Here is a 16,630-nt window from a genome sequence, read left to right as displayed (position 1 = left end):
CAAACTGTGCATTTGGTTCTTAGATATTTTTTCAAATGGAAGGTTCAACTTGGTTCTTAGTTTTTTCTTAAAGACCTGATCTCATTTGGTGCAACTAAAGATAACGTTAGGTGCGCTTAATATTGATTGCTTAGTGTACATTATTTGTTGCACTTTTAATACATTTTACTTGCACTTAGGTGCACTATATGAAACACAATTTACTTGCACTTCAAAGTTCAATTATTTACAAAAAATGTCACTATATTTTAAAAAAATAGTATTTTTAATTCGTTAGATCTAGACACGTAAACAACTGCGATTGGTTTTCACCCGATCCCGTCTCCTATATTTATATAAATATAAATGGGAGCTGAGGGTGGGGTCAGCATGGGAGTGCGTTTTATGAGGAATAGGAAGAGAAGAGAGGACGACTTTGGATTCATGACATTTACTACTCTCCAAACAAATCCATTGTTTTGCTATCACCTATCTTCTTCACATTTACCATCCTCACCAACCTCTCTTCTCTTCTCCATATATGCATGCATGCATTCGCCAACCCTCAATTAAAGTGGGGTTTGCTTATTCCCCGTGGAATAACCAAACCAATAAAAAAAAAACAAGTGAATTTCCTAGCAGCTACGTAGTATATATGTATGTATTATTATTGTTGCCACCCATGATATTGTGGCGTCACCGTACGTATCCCTCTTTGCCTCTTTGGCCATTAGCTTCTGTGTAATCGTCTTCATAGCTTCGTTAATCCATTTTCCATTTATAATTTTTTTTTTGAGTATTACAAAGACTGTATCTATCTGTTCATAACTAATTTTGTGGCACAAGATCATAAGGTCTTGACAATGTTATTATAATTTATTTATTAAAAACTGTTAATAAACCTACTTTCAAGATGAATGGCTGAGAATTTTGATGCCTTCACAACAAATTTAATCCTCAAAGATTCCTTCTTTGGAAGTATTTTAGTGTGTGTCATTCCCAAAAGTTACCATATATGTGTACATGTCAGGAGAAGAAACCATATTTACTGTGAGAAATAAAAATGGGAAATTAAGTAAATTTCTAGAGAGTGAAGTTTTTGTTATATTGAATATTCTGATTTTACTATAGAAAGAAATTAAAAGAAGTAAAAGGTATAATTTTTGTTTTCTTTTTAATTAGTTAAAGTATGTTACCTCGATACAAATAAAAACTAAATAAAAAACGAGTTAATACAAAATTGATCGCATAAAATCCTTTTAATTTTCAAACTATTATTATTTACTTTCTCAACCTACTAAAATACCTCAACGAGTCAATATCGCCTACACTTAGTCTCAAACTTATAATCTTCCAAGAGCGTCATTTCATGTCACTTGACCACAAGAATTTTGACTAATTAATTACTTAATTAATCAAGGCAAAAACTTGTGTGAGACCGTCTCACCGTGGGTCGGGTCGGTTCAAGATGTAAATGTAGTATTTATATACACAAATGTCATACTTATATGTTCAATTGTAATAATAATCAGGAATAAAATTTTTGTTATTTATAAGGGTAAATGTAATACTTTTAAGGGAAAATACAATACTTTTACATTTCGATTTAAAAGTATTACATTTTCCCTCAAAAGTATTATATTTTTCATATAAGTAAGGGACACTTGTCAACATTACTTATTATGAAAAATGTATTACTTTTTCTCTTATGAGTAACAAAATTGTATTCTTGATTATTATTATATTTGAGCATATAAGTATGAAATTTGCACATATAAACATGACATCTGCATGTTGTTTCGACCCGATCCGACCCGTCTCACGAATAAGGATCCGTGAAACGATCTCACACAAGTGTGACCCATTAATCAATTTTCATAAAAACAAACAAGTAAAGAGTCTGCATTTAATGGCAAATGAAACTCACACCCACCTCCTTCATTCGTTTCCCACTGCCGACCATTTAAAGTTTAGTTTATTTATTTATTTATTTACCGACGTTGGGGCTTTGGTTATTGGGATAAATAAAATACTCCTTCATAAATGTCTCACTTCGATTTATAAGAAGTATGAAAGATTTAAATTTTGAGTTTGATTGGAATACGTTCTTCAATTGAGTTGTAGTAAACATTTCAATTTTTTAAATGGGGATTAGGTTCTTAAAAGTACATTTTGAATTTCATGTTTGTAGTTGTACTAAGAAATATTTTATCTAAAAATTTTGTACTTTTAATCTCTAATAAGATTATATTGTATTATACGCTTAACTTGTGTACTATAAGTCAAGTCCATTGGACCTAACATAACAAGTTATGCTATGGACTACGGTCCATATTACTAGGGGCGAATCTAGAAGGGACAATAGAGGCAGTTGCCCTTCCTCATCCCTCCCCATCTCTTTATATGTGTGTGTAAGTAGCTTACTTGGTTGTTCCTTAAATTTTGGTATCATATGTCATGGGACCAATCCCAGCCAGCAACACTTGCCTCTTCTCACTCAAGAAATGGAAGGTATATGGTAACACTTTTACGACAATTTAGATCGTCATTTGCCTTTTCACTTAACGAAAATTATTAAAGTGTTCGCAGTGGAAGGTATGAACTTGCCAAGTTTGTTTATAGCTTAGGTATGAACTTGCCAAGTTTGTTTATAGCTTAGTTTTGTTATATTAAAGATCGTTGCATAAATGTTTGTGTGATTTATATCAAATGCAAGCTAAGTAAATAACAATAGAGAAGAGAGATTGAGAGAGATACTTTTATTGTGTTTTCTGAAATCCTTACTCTACTTTTCTTCTTAAACTCCTATGGAGTTTCACTAGCATATAATATGAATACAAGTGAAGTGTACACACAAGTTACAAACTAAGCGAACTGTGCTACTTGCTATCCTTTTGATAGTCATTTGAACCAGCTTTCACTACTAAGCTACATGTTCATGATTGCCTGATTTTGTCTCTCTAAGGCAGGGGTGAATCCAGTATGGGGTAGTGGGGGCAACTACTATACCCCCTCCCCCACCCCACCCCTTATATATAAGGGTGCCTCGTGTATATATATATATATATATATATGTGTGCGCGCGCGCGCGCGCCCGAGTGTGTGTGCGTGTGCGTGTGTGTGGAATGGTTCAGGTGCGAGTATAGCTTTTCATGAGGGTTGTGCGGTTACGCACATTAAGCATTAAAATGACGCACCTTACGTACACAAATCACATACCTTAAGCTAAGAACTCAAACCACACACCTAAAGTTTTTAAATGGTGCACCTTCATATACAAACTACGCATATTAAGCACACAAACAAAGTACCTTAAATACACAGACCACGCAACTTAAGTTAAGAACACAAACCACACACCTAAAGTTTTTAAATGGTGCACATTCAATACACAAACTATGCACCTTAAGCACACAAACAAAGCACTTTAAGAACACAAATCATATCCCATCCACCTAAAGTTTTAAAATGGTGCACCTTAAGCATACAAATCACACACTTTAAGAAGGAAAAAAGTGCACCTTCAGAAGAATTTGCCAAAGTATAGATTTGCCAAAGTATAGATCTACTGCTTGAGGATCTTCCCATCATAGATACATTGGTTTTAGTTTGAACTTTGAGTGAAAAGTTTAAAAGTCCTATTTTGACCTTTACAAATTAATCTAGTACATTAAGAATTACATCATAATTTTGGATTCTAAAGTTCTTAGCTTATACAAATTTAGCATCATCAAAATCTATTGAATATTATTCCTATCAAATATAACAAATGCCAAATTATCACCCTTCCACAGTTAATGTATGCAATTAGTGTCAATTATAATTGGTGCTAGATGTTTCTCAAGGAAAAAATAAAAAAGACACTTATCATCAATAGATAGTACGGTTATAATTGAGAAACTATAGTATATTTACTAAGTGGAACATTATTTTTTTTTCCTAGAGAAATGATTGAAAAACTGAAAATTGTAAAATAAAAAATACGTTTACTTGTACGTTTCACCAATATAATTTGAAAAATAGAGAATAAAAAATTAAAAAGTGAAAAAAATTGAAAAACTAAAATAAGAAAAATTGAAGAATTAAAATATAGGTAATCGGCCAAGGACCTTGTAGTCCAGTGGCATCAAATCCTTCCCTTTATACGGGAGGTGGTGGGTTCGAACCTCAGTGGAGTCAATACTGACTCTTGTGCTTCAATAGGTTGAGAAAGTAGATATGAACAGATACTGCATTGTAATAAAATTAGTAGTATTCAAAATATAGGTAATCGCGTATGGTAGGCTAAAAGTTTCATTATAACTATTTAAAATTGGAAAGAATTGTCAACTGTAAATTTCTTATAAGCAACCTTACCAACTAAGTCGGTTTTAAAAACAAAAAACATTCCTTAACTTTGTAAAATTAATAATGTTATTAATTATGTTTCATTGTCACCCCAAGAAATGAAAATGTAAAATGGATCATCCCAAAATTAGGGACTGCCCCATTTGTAGCAAATGAAAACTGTCTCTTAGTTTGGAACACAAAATAAAGGAGGATTGGATATGAGTATAGCTAAGCTAAGGTATAGTTATGTGTAGGGTAGTATGTAAGTAGGTTGGAGAGAACATAAATGCGAATGTGCAGTAGGACAAAATTTGAAAACAAAGAGAAGTTAATAGCAATATAGTAAAGATAGATGCATTGGGTCCTCCAAACTTCATTCATGTCACAAACTGAAAACATCATTACATACATAGCAGGGCCACCAATATAATTATAAGAGTAAAATGTTTATATATATATATATATATATATATATATATATATATATATAATAGAGATCAAATACGGATATTGTGTCCAGATGAAAGATGGAGTTGAATGATAACCGTTAATCTCACTAAAAAGGACTGTCCAAATTGAACAAAGATTAAAAAAAATGCAGTGGCAATTTGATCTTTTTACATTTAGGTCAAACTTAAGGTGTGTGGTTTCTGTGCTTAAGGTGCGTCAGTTCTTCAGTTGAAAACTTAATGTGCGTTTTCAAAAAAAAAACAAAAAAAACTTAAGGTGCGTCGGTCTAAATCTTTAGTTGCGAGCGTTGTTTTCCTTCTTAACATGCGTGGTTTGTATGCTTAAGATGTATCAATTGTTAGAACTTAAAGTGTGCCGATCTAAACCTTTAAGTGCATGGTTTACCTTCTTAAGGTGATTTGTTTCTGTACATAAAGTGTGTCAGTTATAACTTATAATACTTAAGGTGCGCAATTTTAAAACTTTAGGTGCGCGTTGTGTTTGTAAGATGCGTGGTTTGTGTACTTAAGGTGTGTCATTCTAATGCTTAAGGTTAAGGTGCGTGGTTACTTTTCAAACGTGCATCTAAAAAAAAAACATTGATTTGAGCCGTTCATCTAGATTTGATCAACGGCTCATATTAAATTGCATGTTCACACCTGAGCAAATTCCAGCACCAGATATCATATATATATATATATGGTCATAATCAGGTGTGGCCGCTCCTTAACGTGCGGTCAGTGAGGCATCACCACTATGTATACAAATATACACCACTCAATGTTACAAAATGCACCACACAAATATGCATCATTAAATACGCATCACCAAAAAACACACCACTAGGTATGTAAATATACACCACACAGTGTTAGCAAATGCACCATTAGGGGCAGAGAAACTATGGTTCATTATTTTGGGTGTGGTGTGTTTTGTGGTGTTTTTGTGTATTTTCATTGTGGTGCGTTATCTAACATTGAGTGGTGCATTTTCTAACATTGAGTGGTGTGAACCGCACCAATTGCACGGGAAGGCGCGGCCACATTTGAATAGATTTCTATATATATATATATATATATATATATATATATATATATATATATATATGTATGTATGTATGTATGTATGTATGTATGTATGTACGTACGTATGTATAGTAATGTTGAAGTATTATTGAAAATCACACTCCATAAATTATATATAATCCTTTTTTTACTCACAAAATTATTATTAAAAAAAAACAGAAAAATACTAGAAAGATATTATTTTTGGACCAAATATTTTTACCAAAATTTTTACCGCCCAATAATGTGATATATCATATCTCATTGTCGCTTTATATAAACTAGTATTTTCGTCCGTGCGTTGCACGGAATGGATTTGTTATAATATTTAAAGAATATTTGGATCAATATACAATTATATATATTATAACATCGAATATTATATAGCGCAATTGATGAAATTGATTGGATCGATTATGTTTTCTGATGTTTTCCTTTGAATTAGAACAAATAATTGTCCAATTACTCGGGCGTGGATAAATTTTTTTTATTATATATTGAGATAATAAAAATAAAGATGAAATTATAAAAAATTCTAATATTGAATGTGTACATTTATTTGATTATAAGATTAGTACAAAAATATTACTCAATTAATTGAATAATATATGACTTGTTTGTCTAAAATTATCTTAAAAAGATCTATAAGTAATATGACTTATATAATTATATTATTACTAAAATAAATATGAGAAAATGAGAAATAAATTAATTGTAATTATTATACAAATAAATTCAACGACCAATGCTTAACTTAATTATCATAATAATTATTAGGCAATTATTATTAGTCAATTACACTAATATATGTGTAATTATACTTTTATACTTTAAGTATATTCATTTTCCCCATATTGCATTTAGTTTTATCTTCCTCCTCCATATTTGAATGAATTAATTTTAATTATTATAAAAATCTAACAACCCATGTTCAATTAATTTTTTTAAAGTTTAAATAACTTAGAGTTTTCAAATGGAAAGTATAATTAACTATTAAAGTTTTTAAATAATTTTCAGTCAATTAGTAATATGCTTTTCTTTTCCCGATAAATGATTTTACTTTTATTAATAGTGTTGATACGTGGGTATACATATTATAAATTTATAGATATTAGTTAATTTCTATTTTACATTTTCTTAACAAATAAGTTTTATTAATTATTTGACGAATAAAATATTTCATTAATTGACTACAAAAGTTTAGGCGGGGAATGAAATAGGAGGATTTTACTTTTATATATAGTATAGAATATAGATTACGATCTTTTTATATTTTAAATCAATTAGTAATATCATTTTTCTCGGAATAATGGTCAAATAAACCACTGAACTACACACAAAACTGCAATTAGGCCATCGAACTCAAAAAGAATGCAATTGGATTCCTAAACTATATAAACTCATGCAATTAAGTACAAATTGACATGTTTTCTAAAAAAAAAAGTCTAAATTGACCTGTTTACCTACAATTGTGATGACATGGTGGTTACTAATTTTAAAATAAACTTTTTAAATAATTTTAATTAAAATAATTAAATAATAATAATAATAATAATAATAATAATAATAAAATTTAAAAAAAAAACAGACGTCTCCGGCAGTTCTTCTATTTTTTTAATTTTTTTTAATTATTAGTGCCGATTGTTATGTGTAAATTAATATCAGGCAACCTTATCTAGGAAAAATGAAAAGAATTACGTAGTAATATTTACCTAATATTCGTTCCATTTTTAATTGATGATGTAGAATATTATTATTGAAATATTTCCGTTTCATTTTTAATTTCCGTTCCTTTTTTAATTTATCTTTAATATTGTTTATAATATGCCTTTATTATTTATGATGTAATGTTTTCCTTTTTTAATTAAATTGCAATGATATGACCATTTCCTTTTTCATTTTAGTTAATTATGGATATTTTTTTTATTTACAGTCAATTATTAATATTCATTTCCTTTTATATATTCAATCAATTAGTAACATCAGATTCATTTTTAGTCGATTTTTTTTTATTTTCAGTTAATTAGTTAATTAGAATAATAGATCCACTGGTATTTTTACCTAATTTCTGTTCTATTTTTAATTAATGATGTAGAATATTATTATTGAAATATTTTCATTCTATTTTTAATTTACCTTTACTATTGTTTAAAATTTAAAATATGCCTTTACTATTCTTATGTTTTTATATATAGTATAGATTAATATTATGCTAATTATGACGTCCATGTATTATGAATAAGTATGGTAATTAAGGAGTATATATTATAATTAAAAAATAATGTATATTTTAATTTCGTTTAATTATGGACGTAGTATGTGTATGTTTAATTTTCTTTAATTTTATCCGTAATATATATGTGTATGTTTAATTTTCTTTAATTATGTCCGTAATATGTGTACCATTAATTTCTTTAATTGATTAGATAAAATTACGTCAAGTATAAAAACCGTTTAATAAAAGTATAATGTTTGAACTAATTTCTCAATGACCATAATTATTAAGATTTTATTCCAAAGTAACCATTAGCATAATTTTATATGTGTAATAATCTGTGAATTGAAATAATTTACATAATTGTATGGACGTAATAATATGTGAATTAGCATAATAATACGTGAATTGAAATAATTATCATAATTTTGTTAATCTCCTCTAATTATGGATGTAATATGTGTATTATCAATTTCGTTAACTGATTTGATAAAATTTATATTACGAACAACAATATTAATTCATTAGTTGTCATAATTTTTAAGATTTTATTCAAAAGTAATCAAATGAAATGCACGGGTAATTGACTTTATCTGAAGTAAAAATATATAAAATTATCGTAAGAATGAAATCTCTATGTTTAATGACCATAATAAATTTAGATGTTAAATATAGTGTAATTACCACGGATTATTTAGATAGTAAATAGTATATGGTAATTACCTATATAGATTAGCATATTAAACGGATGGAACAATGTTATAAAAAAGGAAGGAAGCCTTTTAGATAAAAATATATTAGAAATAATATCAATTAAATAAAATATCATAGGAATTTCTCAATTCTATATTTATAATTACCTTTATAAACAGATTTAATAGGAAAATTTAGTTACAAACTTATATTAAGAGTTATGGATTATTATTATATTATTATTATTATTATTATTATTATTATTAGGAAAATTATATTAAGAATTTTAGATTATTATTACTACGGAGTATTATATTATTATTATTATTATTATTATTATTATTATATTAACATAATAGATTTTAAATCGAGGCTACAAAATTTAATATTATTATTTCATTTATTCAAGTATAGTAATCACCATTTTTTAACTAATAAGTGTGAATTAGTATTGTGCAATTAATGATAAAGATTAATAATAATTGGAATCAACAATCAATGATACAATGACCCATGTTTAGCTTCCAATGCACCATTTTTTATAAAATGAAGAATTGGAATGGTAAAACGAACAATTGGAATGAATAATTGAGGATTTATTCAAGTATAGTAACCACCATTTTTACCAAATTACATAAAGCATCCGTAAATGGAGAAGATCAAGATTGCAAATTCTACAATATATAGATGAGCATCCGTAGATTGCTAGTTATTTTGCACAGTACAACTAAAAAGATGGATAGTTAAATAAGGTATTATCATTCAAAATCTTGTAATACAAAGTTACAATACAATGTTTTTCCATTAGAAATTACCAATCAAAGTAATGTGATTAAAATATATAATTATAGAAAACATTTGATTGTTCACTACAATCACTCTGAAAATTGTAATTTTACATACGTGATACGCCCATGGCAAAATTGGCCTAGCTACTTGAAACCTTATCAGCAAAAATTAAAGCATATTGAGCTGTTAAAATCAAACTAAATCACAGTACTACAAAATACTCTATGGAATGCAGACTACACCATAAGGATCTCCAACATGCAGAATGAATCAACTAAAAATTAAATCATACCGCATACCATAACAATTCTACGCTTGTTAAAGTTCGATCTTCGACTTCGTAGAATTACAGATTATAGATCTAACTAATAGTGAGAGCACAGATATTGGTACATTGTGAGAGAAAAGTCATTTCTCATCATTATATAGTGGAGGATAAACATAATATGGAAGATTTTTCAAAAGAAAAGTATAATTAATTTTAATTTTATGTAAATATAGATGATTGACATGTAAAAATTTTACTACAATATTATATAATTTTTTCATTCTAATATAGTTAATTACATGTCAATTATATAAATATATATAGATATATAGATATAGATATAGATATAGATTATCATATCACTAATCACCAATCACCAATTAATTAATTAATATCAATATCAATCTATATAAATATAAATATTAATATATAACAATATTACCATATCACTAATCACCAATCACCAATTAATTAATTAATATCAATATCAATCTATATAAATATAAATATTAATATATAACAATATTACCATATCACTAATCACCAATTAATTAATTAATATTAATATATAACAATATTACCATATCACTAATCACCAATCACGTACCAATTAATTATTCTTTTTTTAAAATAATCACCAATTAATTAATTAATATTAGTATATATTAATATATTATATATTAATATATTAATATTAAGAATAATACCATATACCATATTATCAATTATCAATTATATATCACCAATCACCCATCACCCATTAATATTAACAATATTACCATATTATCATATTATCATTATCATATATTACCATAATAATATTATAGGATGGATAATTAATAAAATAATAAATAAATAAAATAAATGATTTTACCAAAATACCCCTAAGTTTTGGGGGAAAAATTTGGGAGGAGGAAATTGTTTTTATATATAGTATAGATTAATTATCTGCCCATAAATTGATTAATCTGACTGCTAATTAATGGCGTAAAGTTGCGTTGAATTATAAATATATATATATATATATATATATATATATATATATATATATATTTGTGTGAACACATATATTGATGTATATGTATTTAAAATTTCAACCACCCACCACAATTGACATCTAATATGTATAAATACTAGTCTACATTATATTGAATTTGAGCTGAAATTTCGGGAAACTTTGGGGATAGTGATGTCCAATAGGGCAATAAGGATCCGACAGTAGCCGCAATGGCCTATCTACTTTAATGCACTTTAGATTTCTATGTCCCACTCTTTATTGCATGTCCATCTCCTTTCTTTCCTTCTTCCTTTAATTTCTTCATTTCCTCTTTATTTATTATATCTTTTGTGACATTTTTTACTCTTTCCTATATGTTTAATTTCTTAATTTCCTTTTTGTTAATTAATTAATCTTTTAATCCAATTTTATCATAGAACTAGATAAATAAAGCAATTCGAGTAACAACAGTAAAATGTAACTACATAGTAAACTTCTATTTTTTACTTTCAATTTCTACTTCTTTTTGCAAGTTTTTTTTATATAGATACTTTTTATGAGATTCATATGATGAAAATAATCAATCCTTATTTGTCACATCCTGAAATTATTGTACATGTCTCTACACACCTCCACGAAATAATTTTGAACTAACGACGCATTTCAACCGCCCACCTCAGAGTGACCCATGCCTACATGAGTTTCGCATAACAATTGCATGCGGTGCACAAGTTCCCCATATCCTCACACCCAAGCCGCTACAAGCTTATTTATTCTTCGAACCTCTTAACTTTAAAATCCTATCACTTACATATAATAATTGAAAAGAGAAAATGAAAGCTAGGGAGTTCATCACGAGACATGCATGCATAAATGTAAGCACAAATGCATGTATGCATCATGCACCTATGTAGCTTGTAAACATGTGTGTGTTAATGAGGGGAGGGTGAAATTGTGCAAACAGATATATACCACAAATCCACAATGGAGCAATAATGTAGTGTTGGATTATATTCCTCTAACTTAGCTTGTTCCCAACATGTCCACCAAATTAACACAGCTATTACTCTATATATTCATAAGAAATCTTCATTATATTCATGCTGATACCTGCTTCGCAATTGCTTGCTCATATAGATTGCGTGTTTATATATATATATATATATATATATATATATATATTCAGTTCCCGTGCGGTGGGGTGTTTCCCGTGCAGTTGTGCGGTGGCTTTAGGTGCGTAATTTTCTTCTTTAAAGTGCGCGATTTTCCTTCTTAAGATGCATGATTTGTATGTTTAAGGTGCGTATTCATGTTAGTAACACATGTTGTGATGTGTTTGTGCATTCGAATGTTTAGGAAGATGAGTTCTGTAAATTTTGTGTCTATTCATGTTATTAACACATGTTGTGATGTGTTTGTGCATTCGAATGTTAGGAGGATGAGTTCTGTGTATTTTGTGTCAATATTCTGTGTATTATGGGCAAACATTCTGTGTATTCTATTCAAATGTTCTGTGTATTCTAGATAATGATTATGTGTATTATAGATAATGAATTTCCTGGAGTCATTCGCGTCCGAGTCCACTAACATCGAAATAATGTCGTTTCGGACCAGGGTCCACAGTGCTATGTGCACCGTGGTCCACTATATAACGATTGGGTCATGTCTTGTATATATAGGCATGCATGAGCCTATTTTGCTAAGCGCTTTTAAATAGGTCAAAGTTTGGTCTTTTTACTAAATACGTCTAAGCCTGGCTAAACACGCTTTTATGTGTACTTTTATTTTTAAAAAATTTAACATTACATGGTTAACAACTGCATTGCATTATAGTTTTGACGCAAATTTACTTGTTTAACAACAACAACAATAATAATTAGTATGTGCATTTTGGTCTATATGGTACTTATTCCCTTCCAATTCTCATGAAATTCAAACATGAAAATTTAAATTTCATTTTATTCTCACACTATTCCTCTCAAATATAGAAATTCAATCCCCCCCCCCACCCTCTTCCCCGCCCTCCTTTATTCCTGCAAATCAAACATTGGAATTTGAATTTCATCCTGGGCTTATATGTAAGTTTTTTTTTAGGCTCAAGACTGAGCCTACAATTGGCATGAAGCCTATTTAATAGGTATTTCGTTGAAAAAATTTTTAAAAAAAATTATTATTACTAAACTATTCTTTGAACCTGGACCCAACATTTTTCTATACATAATGTTAAGGAGAATACCTTATAGGATACAAGGATGGTAATACAATACAAATTAAATTAATAAATTGATATCCACTATTTCTAAGTGTCTTATTGTGTCTTTGATTCGGCATATACGTTAGCATATTCAAAATTGTAAATACATAAATCAGATTTCTTGTTCCAAGCAAACCTGTACTCTAGTTTAGAACGTCATTTTGTTGCCATTGAACTTCATAAGCAGCCAATACTATGTACTTTTACTATAAATATCATTACAACATCAAACAACATCATTAAATTATACTAATCCATAACAAGAAACATTAATTAGGAGCTAAGGTTATAATTAGGCCGGAAAAAATGTCTTCCGACGGTCTAGCAGTGCTAAGTGCACTGGATTCCGCACGAACACAATGGTACCACGTGACCGCCATCGTGATCGCCGGAATGGGTTTTTTCACCGACGCTTATGATCTCTTCTGCATCTCCACCGTCTCCAAGCTCTTGGGGCGGTTATATTACTATGATCCGTCCAAGGACGCGCCCGGAAAGCTGCCGGCGGGGATTAATAATCTCGTGATTGGGGTGGCGCTGGTGGGTACACTTTCCGGCCAGCTGGTGTTTGGGTGGTTAGGGGATAAGCTCGGCCGGAAAAAAGTGTATGGGCTTACGTTAATACTTATGGTGTTTTGTGCCCTTTGTTCCGGGATGTCTTTCGGGTTTAGTCCGAAGTCCGTGATGGGCACGCTCTGCTTTTTCCGGTTCTGGCTCGGGTTCGGGATCGGCGGGGATTACCCGCTCTCCGCCACTATTATGTCGGAGTACGCTAATAAGAAGACAAGAGGGGCGTTTATCGCGGCGGTTTTCGCCATGCAGGGGGTTGGGATTATCTTCGCCGGGCTGGTTTCTATGATTGTGTCAAAGCTGTTTCTGAATTGGCATAAAGGGCCTAGGTTTTGTAACCTTCTGCTACCTCTTCTCTTTGTGTACATTAACACTATTGCAAAAATCGCGCCTAAACGCTGATTAATCCTTACCTAGGCGCTAGGCGCCAGTCAACCGCCTAATGGTGGTCTAGGCGGCTGGCTGGCTAGGCGACTGTCTAGGCCGTTTAATCTCCGCTTAGGCGCTTACCGCCTTGGTTTCTTAAGCCACTAAACCTCCTAAACACCAACTAGGCCGTCTAGTCAGCCGATTAACTATTATTTTTTTTTAATGAATTATTTCACTCAAAACAACACCATATGAAGGAAATAATCTTAAATTGTATAAACTCTAGTGTGATATTTAATATTAACTATTAAAGTATTATATAGTTTATAATTATTAATCTTTAAAAAAATAAAATAAAATAAAAAAATAGACAGGGTACCCAGGGCTGATTAATCCCGTCTAGGCGTCCTGCCCTAGGTGCTCCTGAGCACGAGGAGCATCTAATGAATTTTTCAACCATGCTATTTATATAGTTTGTTGGTTTGTCATTAATAAATACAGTTTTACTTATAACCTTACAGGTTTCACGATGACGCGATTCTTTCGACGGAGCCGGAGGCGGATTATGTGTGGCGAATTGTTCTGATGATGGGCGCACTTCCGGCGATGTTAACGTACTATTGGCGGATGAAGATGCCGGAAACCGGCCGGTACACGGCGCTTATAGAAGGGAACGCCAAGCAAGCGGCGGTGGATATGGGGAAAGTTCTGGATATCGAAATCCAAGCTGAGCAGGATAAGTTGTCACAGTTCAAAGCCGCGAATGAGTATAAATTATTCTCCGACGAATTCTTCCGCCGCCACGGGCGGCACTTGATCGGAACGATGACCACGTGGTTCTTACTCGACGTGGCATTCTACTCGCAAAATCTCACTCAAAAGGATATTTTCCCGGCGATGCATCTCACGCGCAAGCCGAATGAAGTTAGCGCTCTGAGAGAAATGTTCGAGACGTCACGCGCCATGTTCGCCGTCGCCCTGCTCGGCACGTTCCCCGGCTACTGGTTCACCGTTTTCTTCATCGAGAAAATCGGGAGATTCAAAATCCAGCTCGTCGGATTTTTCCTCATGTCGATTTTCATGGCGATCATCGGAGTCAAATACGATTACCTCAAGGAAGAGGATCACAAATTGATGTTCGCCACTCTCTACGGCCTGACGTTCTTCTTCGCGAACTTCGGGCCGAACAGCACGACCTTTGTGCTGCCGGCGGAGCTCTTTCCGACGCGCGTGAGATCCACGTGCCACGCGCTGAGCGCCGCCGCGGGAAAGGCGGGCGCGATCGTTAGCGCTTTTGGGGTGCAGTATTACACGCTGGATGGGAACGTGAAGAAAATAAAAAAGGCTATGTATCTTTTGGCCTTCACTAATATGCTAGGGTTTTTCTGTACGTTCTTGGTGACGGAGACGAAAGGGAGGTCTCTCGAGGAAATCTCCGGCGAGGATGGCGGGAAGGACCGTGAGGTCGAGACTCAGATGGCCGCCGCCAATAGGCCGCCGACGGAGGCGCAGCCGCCGTCGTCTAGATACTCGGAAGCTTCCTGGGATTGATGTACCAAATCCACCGGCAGTGGATGCATGCATGCATGCAGCACTTGATCTTAGCCGTTGCTTAATGTATCAAAATAATAATAAAACCCTATACTCTTTAATTTGTATAACTTTTTATTCCACTAATATTTACTTTTAATTTCTTATAGATCATAATCATGGTCATCAACTACATCCTTTTAAAGATATAATATATATAATTAATGTAAATTAATCACTTTTCTCCTCCAAGTGTGTGTCAACTCGACTTTTTTCTTGATATTCAATTCAAGAATAAAGTTCAAGTCCCCGTGCATTTCGATTTAAACACCTTTCACTCCTGGTTAAAATATTTTTGATTTTCTAGAATAAAGTCAGGAGTCTTGATGCATTTCTCCATCAATTTTGTTGTTGCAAGCTAATTATAAACATCAGCGATTCAAACACCTTCCGATCCACTCCTAGTTAAAATATTCTTGATTTTCTAGAATAATGTTCGAGTCTTGATCCATTTGTTAATCAATTTTGTTGTTGCAACCTAGTTATAAATGTCAGCAATTCTAACACTTTCCACTCCTGGTTAAAATATTCTTAATTTTCTAGAATAAAGTCAGAGTCTTGATGCATTTCTCCATCAATTTTCTTGTTGCAGCCTAGTTATAAACGCCATTGGAATAGTGCATGCAAATTTGTACAGATGCTTCCCAACCTCCCAGATTGGCAGCATATCAAATATCAACTCAATTAAAAATATTAGGAAGTTAATATCAAGTCATCTAAAGCTAGACCTTAGCTGTTTGAATTTTAATTTTAAATACTGCAATAAGCATCATGAGAGTTGCTTTGTTTTGTTTTTTTTAATCCTTTAATCTTATAGTTGTATTAGAAATCCACTATTGAATTAACCTAAGATATTAAGTTCCTGAGAATTTACTCTCAAATGTTATTTTCGTAATCTAGCAATTTGAGACAGCTGGTAAGTGAACAATTAATGCAATTGCGAGGTGGTCAGAGTCAAACTCTACGAAGGCAACTCAGGCCAAGGTGGGTTTATTTTTCTTGCCACATATACTAATATAGAAGGCTTCCTTATGAGTCATGATCTCTTGGACCTGTGAGAGGA

At 31.5% G+C, this 16,630-nt stretch overlaps 1 protein-coding gene across 1 annotated transcript; it reads left to right on the top strand.

Annotated features, from left to right (window-relative positions):
- The first annotated feature begins 13,319 nt into the window (after positions 1 to 13,319).
- Positions 13,320 to 15,532, top strand: LOC116019738 (inorganic phosphate transporter 1-11-like). Its single transcript, XM_031260053.1, has 2 exons — positions 13,320 to 13,937; positions 14,499 to 15,532. The coding sequence occupies exons 1-2, from the start codon at positions 13,345 to 13,347 to the stop codon at positions 15,526 to 15,528; spliced, it is 1,623 nt and encodes a 540-aa protein (XP_031115913.1). The 5' UTR covers positions 13,320 to 13,344; the 3' UTR covers positions 15,529 to 15,532.
- Positions 15,533 to 16,630: the final 1,098 nt, after the last annotated feature.

The sequence above is a fragment of the Ipomoea triloba genome, chromosome 5 (genome assembly GCF_003576645.1).
Source record: "Ipomoea triloba cultivar NCNSP0323 chromosome 5, ASM357664v1".
Lineage (NCBI taxonomy): Eukaryota > Viridiplantae > Streptophyta > Magnoliopsida > Solanales > Convolvulaceae > Ipomoea > Ipomoea triloba.
The sequence above is the reverse complement of the archived record's forward strand: the minus strand, read 5'-3'. Positions and strand labels throughout refer to the sequence as shown.